The sequence below is a fragment of the Nyctereutes procyonoides genome, unplaced genomic scaffold, assembly GCF_905146905.1.
Source record: "Nyctereutes procyonoides isolate TBG_1078 unplaced genomic scaffold, NYPRO_anot_genome, whole genome shotgun sequence".
Taxonomy (NCBI): domain Eukaryota; kingdom Metazoa; phylum Chordata; class Mammalia; order Carnivora; family Canidae; genus Nyctereutes; species Nyctereutes procyonoides.
Window position 1 is genome coordinate 21,336,024 of NW_026575122.1, and position 16,205 is coordinate 21,352,228.

Genomic DNA, 16,205 nt, shown 5'->3' on the forward strand with positions numbered 1-16,205 from the left:
AAAGTGAATTATGCAAAAGAAATGGAGGTGGAATAATTTCCTGTTGTAAGCAGGGGATGTGGTGCATCTCACCCGACAAAACACATTTTTCAAATGACTACCCACAGCCCCAGGGACACTAAAGAGAGCTAGGGGAAGAAAATGGAAATCTGTCTGACATTCAGTTGCACTTTTGCCTTATCTAATTTTGCTAATTCTTCTATCTGAAGTTACTTTCTTTTCCCTGAAATTATAACTCTAAATGGGAGAATACATTGTATTTATTATATTTATATCCTGGACATGCAGCTTAGTTGTACACGGCATGCCTCAATTCAGGGTACCCATTCCATCATAATGGGGCACTGTGAAGTGTCTTCCACAGACAAATGATATTAACGAACACTATGTGACGATAGAGGTATTATGATGCGGTGCATAAGAAATTCAGATACATTTTAAAGCTGGTAGCTGTAGAAGCTAAATGCTTATGATGATGAAGCTATTTGCAAATGTCACGGAGTAATAAAAAACATAAGAAGAGTACTAGATTTTCATTGAGTAATTATTAAATATTTAAGATCAGATATCCTAGTCAATTAAATCTTTTTTTGAAGTTCAAGGCCATAAGCCATTACCATTTGACAATAGTGGCTACCTTATCATTCAGTACTGTATTTTACTCATTTGAGAGTCAGCATTTATTATTTATTTATTTATTGTACTATGGAACACTTCATGAATTTATGTACCATCCTGGCACAGGGGCCATGCCAATCTTCTCTGTATCTTTCCAATTTTAGTATATGTGTTTCTGAAGTGAGCACAAGAGTCAGCTTTAAAAAAAAATTATTTATTTATTCATGACAGACACAGAGAGAGAGAGAGGCAGAGACACAGACAGAGGGAGAAGCAGGCTCCTCGCTGGGATCCCACTGTGGGTCTCAATCCCCGGACCAGGATCACGCCCTGAGTGGAAGGCAGATGCTCAACTGCTGAGCCACCCAGGTGTCCCCATTAGGTGTATTTTCAAAATTGTCTTTAGCAATATAATCTTTTTTATTTTAAGGGTTTCTTTATTTTTAAATTATTGTTTTTATTTTTTTTAATTATTGTTTTTAAAAGAAGAAATTATATCAGAAACTAGAATGGTAAATAAGTTACATCAAAATTAAATCTTCCTGAATATAGTAAAACACTCAGTGTATATTTCCTTTTTTTTTTTCCTTAACCCAAGAGAAATGATCGTGAAAATGTAAATGCCTAATGTTCTGGTTTTGTCCACTTCCACAAGTGCATAGGTCCTTTGAGAGGCAGTGCCTGACAAAATACAGAGATTATATAATATCTATTTAGCTCTCTATTGTTACAATTTTAAAAATTGAGCTTTAGGGCACCTGGGTGGCTCAGTGGTTGAGCATCTGCATTCGGCTCAGGCCATGAACCCGGGGACCTGGGATCAAGTCCTACATCAGGCTCCCTATAGTCTTTGCCTCTCTCTGTGTCTCTCATGAATAAATAAATAAAATCTTTAAAAAGAAAAGCCTAGGCTTTAAAACTCCCTTTCAGAAACACCCAAATATACATTTCTCACCTTTGTAACTCCCCAAAAACTTTTTCCCATACATCGACATATCCAAATAGCTGATGAACTTGGACTTCTTACCAAACTTTCAAAGCCAAATCTGAAATTAAAACTCACAAGCTGTCTTCCCTCCTGACTTCTCTGTATCTGCTCATACTGGACAATTCCTCCAGCTGCCTGACTTGAGCTCTGAGTCATCTCTAATGGCTCTCCTCCAGCGTGCTGGCTTCTCATCCCCCAAACCTGTCGATGCTCCTTTATTTCTCTCTAAACTATTCTTTCATTTCCACTATCACTGCCCAGGTGCTTAAGCCCTTTCTACCTCTGTTTGATTTGACACATCAAATCTGTCCACATCCTCTTTGAAGAAATTATACCTTGTGTCAAATAACAAAAATAATACAACTGAGCAACCAGTTTGATATAGTTTATTCAAGGGAAAGCAATTCATGGACTGGGTGAAACTGCCTTGAAAGCAGTGGAGCACCGTTCCCAAGGGATGTGGGACAAGAGCAAGTCTCACAGAGCTTTTAGAAGAGGCAACTCAGAAACAGAGTATGATTGGCTAGGAGGTTGGAGATTTCCTTATAAGGCTGGTAGGTTCTATTTTCTAGAGTAAAGTAAATTAGCTATAGTTGAGCTGAAGGCTTATGATTGGTGTATGTTGGGTTTCCTTGACAGGTGTTTCAGGTAAACACAGGCCAACCTTGGTTTTGACTTGTGACGTGGACTGGGCCACTGGGGGGCCTCCATTTTGTGGGTCCTGGTGTACAAATAAACTTTATCACTTGCATGTTTTTGATCCACAACACCTATCACAGTGCTTAGCACTGTATCTGCTGATTGGCCAGAATTTAATTATTTATGGGATGTGTAAATGAGCTAGTAAATGGTCCTCTGTACCTAATTGATTTATGCATTATGCATTAAAAATACTGATTTGTATTTATTTTCTCCTGTCTCTCCATTAAAATGTGTGCATCGATGATAATACAACCTTAATGTGACCCGTTTCCTGAGTGGCAGGCATCGTGCAACTCATTTCCACCTTCTCTATCCAGGGTAATCCTTACAACTCTGCGAGAATGATATTATTCATGTCATTGTTATTGTTATCATGCTCATTTAACAGTCAAGGAATCTAAAATTCAAAGGTGTTTGGTAACTTTTTCCGAGTTCATATAGCTAATTAGTAGCAGATACTATATTCAAAGTCCCTGCTATTTCTATGCCACCTAGCTGCTTCTTTGTATTATCTACGCATTTTATTTTAGGAATCCAAGTACAGAAGAATTACTGGAGACAAGAATATAAAAGGGGCCCTCTCTATTTTCACCTAGTTTTTGCATCCTAATATTAAAGTTAAATACCGTTTAGATATCTCTAGATCTCTGAGCCCTCTTCTCTGAGAACTGCCTTCCTCCTCAACCTCACATTCCAGCAAGGCCACAGCCGTGTGTACTTAGGCCCACTTTTTTTTTTTGAGAAATTCATACTATGTACATATGGGATGTGAAAATGTTTTTGCCTCTAATTCCTGATTCTTTTTTATCATACATGTCTTGATCCAAATGGTCTTGTTTGGAATAGATTTTGCCCAGTTCCCTTTTGCAGTATTTGAGTTGCACTGATCCAGGAGCATTGATCATAGGAGCAGCAGGTCAGTCAAAAACAGAGCACTGGATTAGAGACTTACAGTCCACACAAGACCCAGACCTTGCCACTACCCTGCATAAACCTGGTCAAGTCACTTCATTGTTCTGAAACTGTTTGCCTAGATTTACAAGGAGACTCATATTTGTCCTACTCTGTAGTGTGGTAGTCAGAATAAAATGAAGATTAAATGAAAGAACTTTGAAAAAGAATAAGTAAACATAGACTGTTATTTTGACTCATAATTTCAAAATCCAAAAAACTATATACTTGAATAATTAAAGTGGTTTCAAACTAGAAACAAGACCAATATCTTACTTTTTAATAACATGAAAGGATTTCTGGTATATTTGTCTTATGTTTTCTTGCATTTATTAGAATATCCACAATAATATTAATAATGTTATCTCTAAAGAGAGAAAAGATAGATGGAGAATAAACATGTGAAATCCATCAGGAGCATTTACCCTGCAGTTATACCTCAGTGAGTTCCTGGGATGCCAAACTGAGCACGATTTGTTATATAATCAAATTATAATTTTAGCTGTATGTCCTTTTACCATCCAGTGATGGTTTGGGGAAGAAGGGAATTCTTCCCCTCATCCTACAATGGATGGGCAGGTCACACAGCTTTTCAAATCACTCTCAGATAATAACATCTTAACAGTCATATTAAATCAAAAACTGTGTTAATCTGGTCATTAGAATTCACAGCCTCAAGCAGTAACTAAATCTCAGAACTTCTATGTTAAGCCTTTTGTGCAGCTATTAGCCAGAACCTGTGACAATGGAGGACAGCAGAGGCCAGCTTCTGCCCTTTCCATGCTCATGGTTCTCCTCGCTCCCTCACAAGGTTTCGATCCTTGGGTTAGCCCCAGAGAGAGAGAGAGAGAGAAGAGATGGGGGGCAGAGCACAGTCTGGTAAGGGAAGTATTGTCATCTGATGTTGGGGCCCCTGGATGGCAACTATTTAACAGTGACTCTTTCTTTAGTTGATGTTTTCATGAGTTCCTTAAAGATTCCTGACTCTGGAATCTGTACCTCCTTGTCTTTTACTGTTTCTGCAGTAAATCTGGTTGTCAGCTTCTAGCTTCCTTCCGCTGAGATCCCACTGCCTCCTCAACAGGTTCTGTTGGACAGATGACCCACCTCTGGCCCACATGCATGCTTCCTTTGTCCTACTCTTCGTAGATACCTAATTATGTCCCAGATGCTGGCCCCTCTACTCTCCCTTCCCTGCCAAGGCTACATAAGCTTTTTGGAGAATGCATTAGTCACATGGACCTACAATTACAGAAGGACATGTCAACCCTCCAAGAGGTTTGTGAAGCCCATACCCTCTAGGCTGGAGGGGAGACTGTAGCCCTACTCCATGCCACACCCATCTTGGGTGCTGGTAGAGATTCCCACCAGTTTTTTCTAAAGTGCTCTTCATAAATCCTCCTTTCTTATCTATATGCTGCCTTTTTTTTTTTTTGCTGTGCTTGATCTTATTTAGGGGTTTAGTAGTTGTGGAACTGACTAGTAAAGCTCTCTGTTGTAAACTTTGCATATGGTAGCCTGCCCACATTCACTTTGTTACACTGGTGCATCAGCTGCAACTCAGAGAGCCCTATTTCAACATCCTTTTACTAGTGGTTATTTGTAACAGCTGCTCCCCAGTTGAGGCAGACCTGTTTTTTCTTCCAATCCACACACATTGCACAGTGCCAATATGGGGCTAGGCTGCCATTATCAAAGAAGCCTATGACCTAGTGTGGACAAGAGCAAATCAGATAGAGCCTTATATCACTGTCTCTTGAACTCCACTTGGACAGTTTTAAACACTAAGATTCTAAGTTCAAGACACCATACCAGAGCCTCACAGTGATAAAATAAGGAAATATAATGTGGGCTCTGCCCTGTCTTTAAGAAACTTCCAGCCTGGGACGCCTGGGTGGCTCAGTGGTTGAGTGTCTGCCTTTGGCTTAGGGCCTGATCCTGGAGTCCTGGGATCGAGTCCCACATCCAGCTCCCCGTAGGGAGGCTGCTTCTCCCTCTGCCTATGTCTCCGCCGCTTTCCACGTGTCTCTCATGAATAAATAAATAAAAATCTTAGAAAAAAAAGAAAAGAAAACCTCCAGCCTGTTGTGAGGGCAAACAGATACATGAACAATACAAAGGCATAAACAGAGGGCAGAGGAAGAAAATGAGAGGAGGTGGGGTGAGAGGAAGCAAACAAAGGAAGCAATGAGCAAAGGATGAAAGTGTTGTATATAAGTGGAATTTAAGACTACCAACCTTTGGCTCTTCGGAATCTAGTGTATAAAGCCTTTTAAGAATAGACCCAGGCGAATAATCCTGCATTAAGCAGGGGGAACAGGCCTTATAGATAGTGCTCATGACACTCTAGAAAAGCAAAGCACTTCTCTCTATATAAAAGAAAGGGGCATATATTTTGAAATCCTTGGCTTTAGAAGCAAAATGCAAACCATTAGATGATTTTTCCATTTAATTCTGCAACTTTCATCCAACTTCTTTACCCTTATCAATTGCAGAAGGAAATAAGCTAACACACCAACATTACCATCTAAACTGGGCTTGGATTTCTTTGGAGAAAGAGTACTACATTGTAGATAAAGACTCCACATTCTTAGAGGTAACCCTCACACACAGAGGGTATCTTAAAGAAACATCCTTTATCAGTAAGTAAATTTAGACTGCTTGTTGGCAATGGGAAATGGAAATGTGAAAATTAGGCTTAAAAATAATTATGAGAGAATAGATTGGAGAAGAATCGACAACATCGCTTGGGGGAACCTCTAAAAAATGTGTGAAATCGTGCCATAGTTTTTACTCCACACAAGTTACAGGCTTAAATATACACACCAGCTTTTCATCTTCCTCCTCCTAATTGCACCCTTCTGGAAGGTTACAGTCTTTCTCTCTTTTTCAACCCAAAAGATGCCAGGAAAAATAAAACATTTCATAGCCATATACCACAATCCCCAAGTCACTCAGTTTCTTTTAAAATTGCTTTTAAGCATATGATACATGATTATCCTTAGTTCTATTTCTTTTGAAAAATTATTTGTAAGTACATGATATATTATTATGTTTTGTTGTAGCTATTTCTTTTGATTATACATAATTGTTTTCACCCTGCTACTAGGTTCTAAATTCTTCCAAAACATGTACAGCATCAAATTTTTCTGTGTTCTACAAAGACCTATGCCTCCTTGGGGTAAACAGATGTATAAAACTCACATAATACATGTCATTATCATCATTAATATTTAACAATATTCTAATAATGCATTAGATTTTTATGACATCTTTAACTGCCAAAATTTTCAGAGACCATTTTGCCTTTATTTTCATAACCTATTGGGAAGACAGATAGGAGTGTGTTATTTTCATTTTACAAATGAGCATTCTGAGTTTTGCAGACATTTGGCACCCAATCAGAGGCCTGCCAACATATCAAAACTATTGGATAGAAGCCAAGAAGGTTATGGCTGAGGATATGCAATTAAGAAAAGGCAAGCTTTCCCCAGTCTTTTCTCTAGGCATGAGGCTCTGGGATAGGACTGCTCCCCTAGGGGAAAAGGTCAGCAAAAGAGCACTCTTATTTCTGGGTGGCCCTTAGCCTCAGTTTACACTGCAGGTTACTTGGTCAACACACAGCAGAACTTGCTGTAGGAACTTTAGCTGAAATATACTCCTTTTCTCTTGTAGGGTTCTGTCATTATAATTCTTTACCTCGGGGATTTCTCATGGGCACAAGATTTGGGTTATTATGTCAGAAAGTATTTTCATATCCTATTCAAGAAATAAACTCATTTAACTGCCCAGAACCACATGGATGGTTGTAAACTCCCCAGAGAGATGTCCCCAGCCTCTATCTGAACCAGTCCCTCCACCAGTGCTATCCATGTGCTTTGCATTATTCTTCATAGCACTGACCCTCCCAAGCTTGCATCATATGCCCATCTGTCCATTGTCTGTCTTTCCCAGTAGATTTCTAGTCCCATTAGGGCAGGCATCACAACTTGGGTTATGCCCAATTCTGAAAACAGCATGAGGCATGTGGCAATCACCTGATATATGTTGTTAAGTGAGCTACATATAATCAACTCATCTGTCCTACAAAAAAACTACTTAAAACCACATCAACACCACAGTAGAGAACCTTCCTCAGTGCTCCCAGAAGCCCTCCTAATCCCCTCACCCCCACCCTATGCTGGGGCTAGCAGTCAAAAGGCAGGAGCTAGAAGAAAACAAGACAAAGCAAAACAACTGTAGGGTTTGAATTTCTGCTCTGATACATATTCCCTTTTGTGATGCTCTCGTGACCTTTAATTTCTTTATCTGTAAAATATCCATTTCAAGATTTGTTTGTGGATTTAAATAAGATGAGCGTGAATCAATCTAGCATAGTCTCTGGCACACATTAAATACATAGTAAATGTTAACTATCTTTCACCAGACAGAATTGAAATCTTTTATTTCCCCTTGTAAATCTCTCAAGGATAGTAGTGGTTGTACCTAATTCAGCACTGCTTCCTTAGCACTTCACACAGAGCTAATGCTCTCCAAATATTATATAGTCAGGTGTCTACTCAATTTATATAGCAGTGCCATCTACCCAAACTCGGTAGAACACCACTCCCTCTTCCTTATCTTCTCTAATTCCAACATATGGCCAGACAAGGCTCTTCCTAGATATTGGACATTCATTCTCAGTAGGATCGATGGAAGCTTTCTTCAGCAGTTTTGAAAAGTCAACATGAGCTCTCTTATCTTGGAAATTATTTTCACACTTTACAGGTTTGGGTGTCTTTAACAAAATATCAGATTCTCTGAGAATGAGACAGAGGGAAGAGCAAAAGGAACTATTCGTTTCATTTTATGTAAAGTTTGTCATAATAGCTGGTATCAGGTCATGATATTTGACTTCACACATTCCGATGTGTGAAGACTGCAGAGTCTTCACCTTATGATGGGACCCAAAGAGATTAAGTATAGGTACTCTTGCTTCATTAGGCCTTTATATGACAATAAATATGAGGCTTCAGAGACCTTCCAGATCATTCTGCTGAACCCTGTCATGGCTGCACTGGAATTTCCAGAAATGGCAACAGTTGAAATTATAGACCCTGGTGATGGTATGTGGTTTCTGTTGGTATGGCTTATTAACCAGTACATGTTCCTGGCTCCATTTCCAGCATTCATACCTCCTCAGGCTCCATAAGCCACCAAACATGTTCATACCGTCTAGGATTTAAAGTGAAGTAATCACTTTAAGGCAGTATTTTTTCCTTTGCTCTTAGGATTTTTGAAAAGGAATATAAGAGATTGAAACAGACATGACTTAACCAGCATTCCTCCAAAATATGCACAAGCCCTCATATTTAGCTCTCTACAGACTCATAGTTAGCTCTCCATACATGTTGCAGCTTTGCCCACAGGTGGCTGATCCTCAGGCTCATTCCAGGCCAATGATCTTCTCACCATTTTCTGGGAGCATCCCACCACATCGGTGGGGGGACTTTAGATAACCCTTGTCCTAGATGTGGCTGCTGGGAACCAAACAACTTTTAGCATGTGTTCCACAAAGTTCTGTTATAGTTGTGCATCATATTCCTGAATTCACAGGTTCATCTTATTCATTTATTTGTTCATTCGTACTGCAAATATCTCCCAAGATAAGTTAAAAAGGGAAAAAAGAAGTTTTAACTAATAATTGTGCGATTTACTGCCCCTTTTTGTGAAAGGAGAATAATACTCCCTTAAGGAATGTTTTAGTATTCATCTTTGAATTTTAATTAGACACACTGATTTTCACAATAACTGAAAGAATTTAAGCATCTCTAGAATTGCATGACTTACTACCAGGGCATAAGTCTTGTAATTCACAGGAATGCATGGAGAGTCCTCTGTATTATTATGTCCCAAACTGCATAACAGAAAACAGTAGTATAATAGAATTTCTACAACAGGATCAGAAAGCTTTTCATGGACCAAATAAATCTAGAAACTGTTTCAAATATCTTCTTTCCTTTGAAGCATCATAATTCATGCTGGCATAGTAAACTTTCTAAGGAACTCTCCTATAAAGAAACCTGTTTAACTTTGTTTAACCAGTTTTAACTAGACCTTAAGCTTTCTAAAATTTATTGTCCCCAAAGAATATTCTATACAATTACAGTTTTAGTTACAGTTTTCTCTGAATGCAACCTGGAAATACTGTTCTATACACTTTGGGTTTTGGCAGACAAAAGTAGAAAACATTGCCCCATTACCCAGTGAACAAGATATCTTATCAGTTTTGTTGATAACAACACTTAGACACATGAATCGATTAAGAAAGCCCAAAGTTAGGATACATGCCTAAAGCAGTTAAGAGTTCTGAGGCAAGAAAGTGAAGAGATCACCATAATCCTAAGCAATTAAGCCTCCTACAGGAGGGAGGGTTTGAGCTGAGACTTGAAGAATAAATGGGATTTGGATTCATAGATGGAAGGGAGTAGGCTTTTCAAAATGGAACAATAGAGAACATGTCTGAGTAACTCAATATTAAAGATTTATCCAGTTTTTTCCACATGATATTAATAACTTAACTTACTTTTAGCTTCTTCCATGATGCCAGCATTTTGAATCAAGAGATGTCAAGACAGTATACGACCATAGGAAAGTAAAATGGCAGAAAGAAAATTTTCACTGGTCTTTTCCCTCTGTAAATCAGGACCAGTATTTCTTTAAAGGCAGAAGAAAAAACTAACCCACAACAATTAGTTCAACATTGAATTCTGGGTTATCACTTAGTAACAGTTCCAAAAGAAGAAATGATGGTCTACTACAATATTTTTCCTTCTTGCTTCCTTTTCCATGAAGGAAAGAACTAAAGCAATTAAATGTGGTTTGATCAGTTGTCCACTTGACTCTGTGAATAGTAGTAACAACCTATTTTACATTTCTGATTTTTTTAAACAAACACATATATTTAATTGCACAATGCATGCTTAATGAAAAGCCTTTTGGAAAACACTGAAATGCCCAAAGAAAAATAGTACACATAATTCCATCAACAGGCGATGACCAATATTCATATCTGTATTCCAGTGAAGGTTCTGATGATGTGTGTACATGCACAAATATACACACATGTGAATGCTTACAGGTTCACACACACAGCTCAGTAAATTTCAATGGGAATATTATTTTAAAAATTGAGGGTAGGAGTATGTTAACTATACCATAATTAAAATAAAAAGCTTAATAAAAAGATTAAGGGAGAACCAGTAACTTACCTTTCTCAAAATATAATTGGTCGGTGTCTTCCACCAATATCTGCACAATAAGTGTTGAATAAAATGTTTGTTGAACAAAACAGGAAAAAAATTTCTGCATTAATGAATGAGATTACCTGACCATTAAAAACATTTTTCTTAAAAAAAAAAAGCAGTAAAACTAAAGCAAGAGTAGAAATGTGTGATCTCTAGAACACCTAAAATTTGACCTCAAAAGGAAAAAAAGACACAATTGCTGCAAGATTTTCTTTTCCAATTTAGTGCTAGCTTTCCTTTTTACCTTTCAGAAGCCTCCTAAACCCAATTCCACTGCCTCTCTAGCTCCACTTAATAAGAAACATTTCCTATTCCCACTATATTTCATACAGTTAATCATGTTAAATATAGGTGTCAGAGAGTTTCTACATTTCTACTCAGATTTAAATGTCACCACTATCACCAATACAATTGAAGTCTTGCTGAAGTGTCTTCTACCATCTTTTCTAGAATCAACAGTTTATATTCCAGAGGCAGAATACAAAATAGAGGAGCATGTTGGAGAGCTTTTGATTCCACTAAGATGGCCTGGAGATGTTAGCCAAGAACTGATGGTCATTTGCTCTACACATGAAGGTATGAGGCTTTATGGGGGTACTGACAGGAATGATTCTTAGTCAGGGCTGTGGGGCTGAAGGAGTGGCTAGGTAGTGGGCCAACTGCTTACAGAAGACTGAAGTCCAGACCACACCCTGGTCTATGCCCTGCTGCTTAACTACCTTGCAACCATGTGCAGGTGCCTCAACTCTTCTGGAGCTTGTCTCTTCAACCAAGGATAAAATTTTACTGGAAACTGGGATGAAAACATATGTTATAACCACCTAATAAAGTTTTCTGAGAGTGAAATGAGATATTTTATGTGAAAATAGTTTATATACAAGGACAAGCCCCTGTGGTACATCTTCAAGATCTTCATGTTTGTGCTTGGCTTAAATCCAGAGATTAACGGCACTATAGGCAGTCCTTAACCAAGACTCCTCTCTTGAAGACATCAGACACTGCTGGCTACATGTAACTTCCGTACCTCTTAAGTTTTAACCTGTTGTTACCCTGTGCGGGAAGTGAAAAGCAAAGACAAGAAATAATGAGATGAGGCAGTCCTTGAGGTCTTCTTTGCCAGGTGATCCCTGGGAGGATGTGCTTCGCTCTCTCTTCCAAGTCCATGCTGGGCTCTGGTTCCATTCCTAGAATGAATGAGGACCTAGGCATGCGGGGGAGGGGCTGCAGCTGGGCAGAGAGGCTAATGGGGAAAGTGCACTCCTTTTCTGCCCTAGGCTTCCAGCTGGGCTGCTTCTGGTATATTCTCTGTCCACATGCATACAGTCGAGAAGACAATGATTCTAGAGATTCCAGATGTGAATGGGAGAAATGAAGTGGTAAATAGCCAAACTTGGAAAATCAGTTGCAATTGCTAAACTGGATAGGATCACCAAGGTCTGACCATCCCTTTGTTTCTGGAAAGAGCTACATTGTAGAAAGATAAGCAGAACAAACTAGGAAGTCCATAAGCTTTAGCAGTGAGCCAGCTAGAATAAGGGGATGCCTCCTCGCCACGTGAGAGAAGCTACACAGATCTAGCTTCCCACAGAACTCTTCAACGGGACCCAACTTCGAATAAGGTCTCCAGATTCAAGACTGTTATTCCCAGAAAACTCCATACCTACTCAGATGGCTCAGCACCTGAGCCTTGACCCACCCAAAACACAGTTCTCAGGCTTTCAGTAAAAAACAAACAAAAAATTTTAAAAGTATAACAGGGCCAGGGTCCTTCCCCAGAACACAAAGTCATGGAGTTCATGGTCACACTCTGATTTTCGCACACCACTGTGGAATTAAAAGAGAGCAAGAACTTGTAAATTTTGTGTGCGCATTTGAGTAGGATTGTATTTATCCTCACCACTTAAAAATCTCAGAGGTTGAAAGATTATTTAAAGATTTATTTATTTATTTATTTATTTATTTATTTATGGAAGGGGAGGGAGGGGCAGAGGGAGAGAGAATCTTAAGCAGACTCCACGCTGAGCAGAGACCCATGTGGGGCTCCATCTCATGACCCCAAGATTATGATCTGTGCTGAAACCAAGAGTTGGATGCTTAACCAACTGTGCCACCCAGGCACCCCTTAATTTGGTTATTTAAACCTTTATGGAAGTCTTATTAAAATAAATCTTTACCAATTCTTATTTTCATGGATAAAAGAAGCATGAGTTGTATAAATGGTTGTATGGAAAGCAAACTCGTGCTTTGTACAGTGGCACTAATTCACAAACACTAAGTGCATATCACAGTCACAGGTGGATGAAAGGAATGACTAGTCTTATGCTGTGCTTTGATGGGGATGCCAAGGGCCCACCACTAAGGTTTTAGTTGGCTGTGGCATCACCTGCCTGAAGTGTCCTGCCTTGCTACCTACCTAAAATGCCCATCCATCCTCAGTATTCTCAGACAGTGACATGGGGCATTGCATTTTTTAAAAAAATTTTTGGAAGAAGCAGAGCTGGAGAAATAAACCCCTTGATGACTGTGAACAATTACTCTCTAGTGAAATGTTTCAAGCTCAAGGATACCTTGGGAACAGAGTTGTACAAATTAGTTCTTGGCCTTGTTTTATTCTCAGACAGATGTTCATCTTTTTCTTCTCATTAGTCACTTCCTTGTTAGGAAACTGCTCTTATTGGGAAAAGACAGCCAATGAAGAGCAAACCACAGAACCTAAAACCAACAGTCCAGGAGTGGTACTGAATTATCCCGTGGTTTTGGTCAGCCCCAAGTCAAATATGTTGAGGTTTTGAAATGATCGACTTTATGCAGCTGTAAAGGGCTGTGTGGTGAACCACAAGCTGTGGCCCAGTCCCACTTCTCTGATTGGACTATTTCTCTGGGTCATGTTAAGGAGATAGAATTCTAACAGATTATTCTGAACAGGTTCCAAGCACATCCAAACAAAAGACTTTTTCCTTTTTTTTTCTTTAAAAAAAACTCTGTGTCTGTTTATTTGATTACAAGTGTGTTTATAGGTTGTAGAAGTTACACCTTGCATCTCAGAGAGGCCCTTTGGATCATTTAGAAGTCCCTTGACTGTATAGGCTTTGGGGGTAAACTTCAATTTTTTGTTTATCGGAATATGTTTTCATTTCAACCTCAGTCTTGAAATTCTAGGTAGACAGTGATTTACTCCTAGCATTTTGAAGGTCCAGCATCTTCCAGCCTACACGGTTGCTGTTAAAAAGCCTGCACATGGTCTAAGGTCATCTTTGTGGTGATTGGTCTTTTCTATGCATTCAAAATCTTCTCACAATTGTTTGACTGAATCTGTGAAAGATCTGAGGGCTTTACTTGAGGATGCTTTCCCCCAAGAAGGATTTGTGTTGCTTTTTCCAGGATTTAAGAGCAGTGCTGACCCAGAGACACCCCTGCTCCCCAGGATCCCCAGGCTTAATTGTAGAATTTCAGATTCTGCTCCCTGATGGAGCCTCAGGCCCAAAACACTGTGTCCCTGGCAGTGCTGATACTGTACTTGTTCTCAGGATGACCCTGCTTCTAAGACAAATTCCCTTCTCTAGCTTTATGACACTTGGGATTTTAGGATATTATTGCTATTTTATTCTGGCCCTTGATTATTTTCCTTATTCCGATGACACAGAAAAGCCAGAATAACATTTCTTCTACATATTTTGTAGTGGGAGAGCACCACAGTGTACCTAATCGGCCAGTCTATTGGGAACAACTTTCCTAAAGACTCTTCTAGACAGCGCTCTGGTGCCGCACCAGTCCAGCCTTGCCCACCCTTCATTTCTCTTCACTTGCTCCCCTATCTGTCCCAGTCACAGACCCTCCTGGGCATTACATGAACTGTGCCTGGGGCTTCTAACAATGACCTGCTCCAACCAGAAGTTAAATGCTATGCTTTTAAAGAGAGGTGACTTCCTGTCTTGCTGCCCTGTTAAAAATCTATACTAAAGGAAATTTGTATGTTTAAAAGAATTTATAATTAAGTAATGCAATAACTAAAGATAATGGCGGGAAGTAAACTATGCCCCATCAGGAGATGGGTCTTTGATTCATGGACAAGTCACTGGGGCATTCTCTGCCTCAATTTTATCATTGCTAAAATGCCCTAGCCACCTTATAAAGTTATCAAATACCATAATATAGTGATCCAATAGCCCTTTAGTATAGTTTCTAGATAGGGCTTTCTCTGACTTTAAGTATGATCTATGATTTTTATAAAGCAAATGTACTATGTAGCCACAGAAACTGAGCTATATATACTCTCTGTAAAGAAACAATTATTTTTTTAAAATAACTTCATAGACTCTCAGACTCCCATGATGTCTGAGATGGGCTTGGGCCAGGGAAAACGTATACCATCATCATTATGGATACAGTGGCATGCTGGATCCAGCCAGAATCTGCTGGTAAGAGTCCATTGTGTACAATGTCATCCCAAACCTGGATTCTGACTTCACATTGATAGTGAAACTAGCTAGTGGGAATGACATGACAAAAATGAGCAAGGACTATAGATCAGGGCTTTCGTGTGTTTTGCATAGTTAGAGACCCAGTTGTTAGACTTTGCCAGCAAAACTTCATGCCAGAGGGCACAGGGGAGAGTTAGTATGAAATGAATCCTTTGGTCTAATCTTAATTTTGAAGAATTAAATGATACTCCGTAAGGCAGTCCAACCTGCCTCATAATCTACCTCTGCAAACAACAATGTATTATATGAGAGCCTTCCCTAATGTTCCTTGCAAAAATGCTATAGCACAACCATGGTCTAGTGGCCCTAGTAAGACTTGAGGCCCAGTTGCTAAATCATCTTTTTGAAAACCACCTGGAACAACATTCAATACTTCTGGAACATGCTTCACTATTAAATAAGAGATATGTATAGACATTGCCAAGGACCTGTTCTTAGATTCAGGTTACATCTAATGTTTTCAGAACAGAATTTTCTCTCTTAATTCCTGGGAATTGTTCACTTGCTACCAATAAAATAGTGGGTTTTTTTTTTTAACTAAAATAAATACCAGTATTTTCTGTTCTTGACTATTACATATTTGGATCATTGGTTTTCCAAAGTAAAAGTTCCAGAATCCTAGGAAGAATTGGCCATTTAGATAAACTGAATTTTTTTTTATTAAATAAGATGTAAATTAGACTTTTTTTCTATCAACACTAGGTGTTTTAAAAAGTTTTGCCAGGGGCATCTGGGTGGCTCAGTCAGTTTAGCAGCAAACTCTTGATTTTGGCTCAGGTCATGACCTCAGGATCCTGAGAATGGAGGCCCAGGGTGGGCTTCCACTCAGCTGGGAGTCTGCTTGAGATTTTCTCTCCCTCTTCTCTGCCCCTCCCCCACCCCTATTCTCCCCACCCAAGAATAAATAACTAAATCTTTTTTTTAAAGACTTGCTTAAAAATTGCTAAAATGTATTGTTTTACTTTTTGTTTTAGTAGAATTCCACATTTCACAGCCAAATGATTTTCAATAAGAATTATATTTCACTCTATCATTGAACCCAGAAAGCTAATTAAATAAATGTCTATTTCACCAAGTGGATCAGTCAGCTGAAAAAAATTGAACAGAAAAGGGGAAAACCCCAATTACTCTTATTTTATGAACTATGATAAATCATTATTTGACCATTCACAAGATGAA

At 39.0% G+C, this 16,205-nt stretch overlaps 1 protein-coding gene and 1 non-coding gene across 2 annotated transcripts in view; one reads left to right on the top strand and one right to left on the bottom strand.

The window, feature by feature from the left end:
* The window catches only part of FREM3 (FRAS1 related extracellular matrix 3), an 82,953-nt gene that overhangs the window by 42,567 nt on the left and 24,181 nt on the right, over positions 1–16,205 (top strand). The window contains 3 exon segments of the mRNA XM_055336448.1: positions 5,755–5,905; positions 8,243–8,364; positions 10,996–11,121. Coding sequence (XP_055192423.1) covers positions 5,755–5,905; positions 8,243–8,364; positions 10,996–11,121 — 399 coding nt within the window.
* Positions 700–806, bottom strand: LOC129517043 (U6 spliceosomal RNA). Its single transcript, XR_008665930.1, has one exon. It is a non-coding gene; the product is annotated as a U6 spliceosomal RNA (small nuclear RNA).